The sequence below is a fragment of the Monopterus albus genome, unplaced genomic scaffold (assembly GCF_001952655.1).
Source record: "Monopterus albus unplaced genomic scaffold, M_albus_1.0 scaffold471.1, whole genome shotgun sequence".
NCBI lineage: Eukaryota > Metazoa > Chordata > Actinopteri > Synbranchiformes > Synbranchidae > Monopterus > Monopterus albus.
In genome coordinates, this window is record NW_018128351.1 from 42,421 (window position 1) to 46,827 (window position 4,407).

General features: G+C 43.0%; 1 protein-coding gene across 3 annotated transcripts in view; it reads right to left on the minus strand.

Annotated features, from left to right (window-relative positions):
* Positions 1 to 22: 22 nt before the first annotated feature.
* Positions 23 to 4,407, minus strand: part of LOC109952535 (carbohydrate sulfotransferase 6-like) — a 14,260-nt gene continuing 9,875 nt past the window's right edge. For 2 of the 3 annotated variants that reach the window (XM_020587665.1, XM_020587666.1), the window contains one exon: positions 23 to 1,474. In XM_020587665.1, the coding sequence (XP_020443321.1) occupies positions 193 to 1,389 (1,197 nt within the window). In that variant the 5' untranslated portion in view covers positions 1,390 to 1,474 and the 3' untranslated portion in view covers positions 23 to 192. Of the gene's footprint in view, positions 1,492 to 4,407 lie in introns of all 3 variants that reach the window. The other variant, XM_020587667.1, reaches the window with a different exon arrangement.

Sequence of the window (4,407 nt, forward strand, 5' to 3'; positions counted from 1 at the left end):
CCGTCTGCCCCCCCCCCCCCCCCCCCGTGACCCTATTCAGGAAAAAGTGGTGTAGATAATAGATGGATGGATCTTCTCTCTTGACTGACATTGTGTTTATCACAAATCAATGTTTTAACCTCATGCTGGTATTCCCTCAGCTAATGAAACATATAGTAGTGTCTTGGTGATAATGTCTTTATCATTCATGTTTTAACTGTTACTAGGATGCTCGGTTTTTGCTGGTAACCAGCTGAAACTATATGGTTCCCGTGGTATCAGCAGATCTATGTCAAGTCTCTTCTGTTCTTGCTCACTGTGAACTGTTCTGTACCCGAGTAAGGACATGGCCCCTTTACACACTGCCTGAATGCGTCTGACCTTGTTGTATGGCAGTATGGTGCGCCAAGCCTGGGAGACAGTCACAGCATCTCGTGAGGTGACATCAAAGGCCTCTTTCTTGGTGCCTTTGCCTTGTCCATGGGTCACTGTGTAAATCCATTCCTCCAACTGTTCGGTCATCTCCAGTCCTACAAACTCATACATGGCAACTATTTCCTCAAGTGGGCTGCGTGCCATATCCTCATAGCGGACCATTTTGTAGCGACCCTTCAGAAATGGAGGGGATTTCAGGACGGCCCTCTCATTGATGCGCACGTGGCTACGGCAGATCTCCTGCATGACCTGATACTGCACCTCAGGTGCCCATACACGCCTCTGCTCCAGTACGGCAGCATTATCAAACGCTAAGGATTTGGATACCTCCTCCCTAGACTGTATCACAGCCCTCGGGTCTCGGACCAAATGGATGATGCGGAGATCTAGACTTGGGTCCTGCAAAAGTGGATAGAGAGACTCCAGCTCAAGAAGCCGCACTTCTTTTATCACCACGTGACTGTAAGTGCCACAGGCCTTCTCCACCCCCTGCAGGCCCCTAGCATCACATGTCTTGTAGCACAAGGTCTGGTTGCTGAACTGGTTGTGTGGTGTGAGAGGACAGGCTGGTGGTGAGCACAGTGCTCTACTGTAACTCCACATGAACAAGGAGGAAGCATTGTAGTGGTCTGGCAGGTAGGCCTCCATCACTGAGAAGTCACACTGGAATATGCTCCGCAACATATCTCTCACAGCCATTTGAAGTGCCCGTGCACTGGGTTTATGCAGTGTGGTCCACACGTGCCAAGCGGGTTCCATAAGATAGAAGACAGATGGGTGCTGACTGAACACCTGACCCAGGAAGGATGAGCCGGATCGCCACGACGACAGCAGCAGGACATGCACTTTGTTGTTGGAGGGGGCAGAGCTGCAGGGACTGAGCTGGACATACCACCTAGAAAGCAGCACCACTGCTGCCCCCTGCAGGATCACCAGGAAAAGCACAGTGCGGAGGTTCACTCTGCAGCGGGTCATGATGACTGGGGTTCACTGTCAGTCTCTGGTGTCTAATGTGGCTTTTTCTCTTTGTTTTCTTCCGTGGAGCTGTGCGTTGCCTGTGCTGCAGAAAAGACAGGGCTGAGGGTCAATGTGAAATGAAGTGAAGGAGAGCAAGAACAAAATTTACATATTGAACAGGAAATGTGAATTGACACACTTTACAATTTTCCTTGCTAATCACCTTTTAGCAACTGTTGTAACAGATACTTAAATGTGAGGTTGCGTTCATCCTAAAACAGTATTATCAAAATAAACAGCACCTCAGACAGAACTAGTCTGCAATGCATACAGAGACCAAAGGTTGCTAAGCAAACAGCAACAGTATCTCTTGACACTTTCAGAAGAACCTTTGGTGAGTTCATTTACTTATTAATATGTAGCACTTGCTCAGAGCAAGTTTCACAACTTGCTTAACAAGTTGATTAAAAGAGAGCACAAGACCAACTAACAAACGAAGGGCAGAGACAAGCTGACATAAAAAAATCTAGAAGTGATGAAGGCCAAGTGTTGCGTTGCCTCTGTCTGGGCCCAAATGTGGCACATGAACACAAGTATTAATGAGTTCATCTCTAACATATTTTTTCTAATTACTGCAAGGAAGTTCAGTGTCCTGAAATATTCTGGAAAGTGAACAAAGCTCAGAGATTAAATAGCAAACCAAAGACATCCTTAACTAGCCTGATGGAGTGGTCTATTTAACCCAATGATATGGTTTAGCTTTAAAGATTGCAACTAGAGCTGAAACATTTAATAGATTGGTGGACAGGAATTTAAGCAGAAACTATTTTCAGTTCATTTTTATTTGCAAAAATTCAACTTGTTCTAATTATAACTGCACAAACTGTCTGCTTTCCTGCAGCCTAAACATCTTGCGACTTTGGACTGTCTGTTGAGCACTATTTTATGTCACTTTGGACTTTAGGAACGAGTGAAAGGCAAATGCCACTATTTTCTGACATTTTAGGGACCACGACATAAAGCCTTTATTCAAGAACATAGTTGGAATATTAACAAACAATGAAAATCAGGTCATAACAAGTCAAAACTCATTCAGACATCTCCATCTGACACCCTCCATCTCTCAACCTCACCCTGAGCCACTGCCTGCAAGATGTTCTGCAAGACAGGAGCCACACTCATCCCCCTCAAGCTGCAAGGGAAATCTGAAGAGCGAAGTAGTTGAGAAAAATAGGAGTCTCATCTGTGACATCAGCAAAGGAAGAAATGCTGCACGGCCATTTCTTGCAAAAAATGTGTGTGAATGCTGACTGTTGAAAAAACTGCCCTAGCACCGCTTAAAATTGCTGAGATTTATTTCTGAAACAGCAAAAGGCTGAGATGCGATGCTGAATAATCTTCAAAGCTGAACAGTGAAACTGAAGTTGGGTTCATTATCTAAAGAATCTGAGCGCTTACAAGTATCACAAAAATGTAAATATACGATGGGAATATTTATTGACCTCAAAAAAGCATTTGACACAATCAATCATGAGTTATTAATGGATAAGTTAGAAAAATATGGGATCAGGGGATTGGGTTTGAATTGGATTAGAAGTTACTTGAGCTCCATTCTAGCCTTGGTCTGCATTTTGGGTCCTAGTCCTGTGTGAGCATCCTAACAGTTTCGGAGCATGATGGAGCTAGATGTTCCTGAAGATCATTGTTGCTTTTCTAATAAACCTCTTGGATGCTTGCAGTGTGGCATTCAGATCCTACTTTGGGTTCTAGTTTTCTGCCTTCTTAATCATTTGAGTATTGACAACATCTTTTCTCAGAATGAGGTGCCATGGGGTAATATCAGGGAAGTTTCAGTCAGTTTTCAGTGTACACATTTTTGAGGGTAAAACTTTGTGTGGTTAATGCTTTGGTAACAACTCTTAGATTTGCTTATTTCAAATATAACAATAGAATTTTTAAATTTTGTGGTATAGGTACATGTTAATACTTTGCCTCAAATCTTATCATAGGCTTATATTAAAAAGCCCATGGCACTTTTCCTTGTTTTCTGACTTATCTACAATGATGAATTATCATCTTAGACGTGACCTAAAGATCAAAAAATGAGGTGCATGTATGTTCCAGTAATTTTATGCAGAAGCAAAGAAGATTATACACATCTTGCAAACTCTCACTCAAAATGAAGTATTATGTGATAGTTTAAGGAATTCCTTGAATGGTCAAAATCTCCAGGCCATTGCAAGTTCATGTGAGCTTGTTTGACATCCACCGGTGCCCCCACCATATTGGCAAAATGTTACATTGCCTTGTTTATGTGTATTTTCAATAAAGCTTATATTAACAAAAAGACATCCACCGGTGCCATTATAGAAGCAGAATTTTGCGACTGCGCCTGGTTTTGTGGATATATTTTCCTCCCTGCTGCTGCACTGTGACCAGAAGATGTGGAGAAAAATCCAGGGCCAGAGGTTACTGCATGTCTGGGAATGTTCCTGTACAGGGACTCGCTGTTTTACCTGACCGGGTCTAACCTACAAGGAGCCGGACAGTGAAGCACCCGGCAGTGGTGAATGATCAACTGATCAATGCTGGATTCCCCCAGAGCACAGTACCTGTTTGTTCTGACTGCTGCTGCACAAACTATCCTCTCATTTTTAGGAAGAGGCTCTCTGGTGTCATCATTCTGAAATAATTACAGACTATCTGGAGTGATGATCGGTGTCAAGCTAATGTAGAGGGCCCCAAGATTAAACATGAAATGGCTGAAAATGAACATGACACAGACTCTTTAATGGTACCAGATTTCCCTGATGTGTGATGGCATGGAGGATTTGGGAAATAAATGAAGTATACACACAGTCATAGTTGTAGACCCACTTTGTTAGGATGTATGTTTTCCTGGTGCCATTTTAACATTAACTGTGGGTTTGCTGACTCTAGTTCAATAAATGAAGCTGGAAGTGACCCTTTAAATTTTTCTGGCTGACAATGTAAATGCGCTACCATACTTCCCAGATAGACACTAATAACAAACAA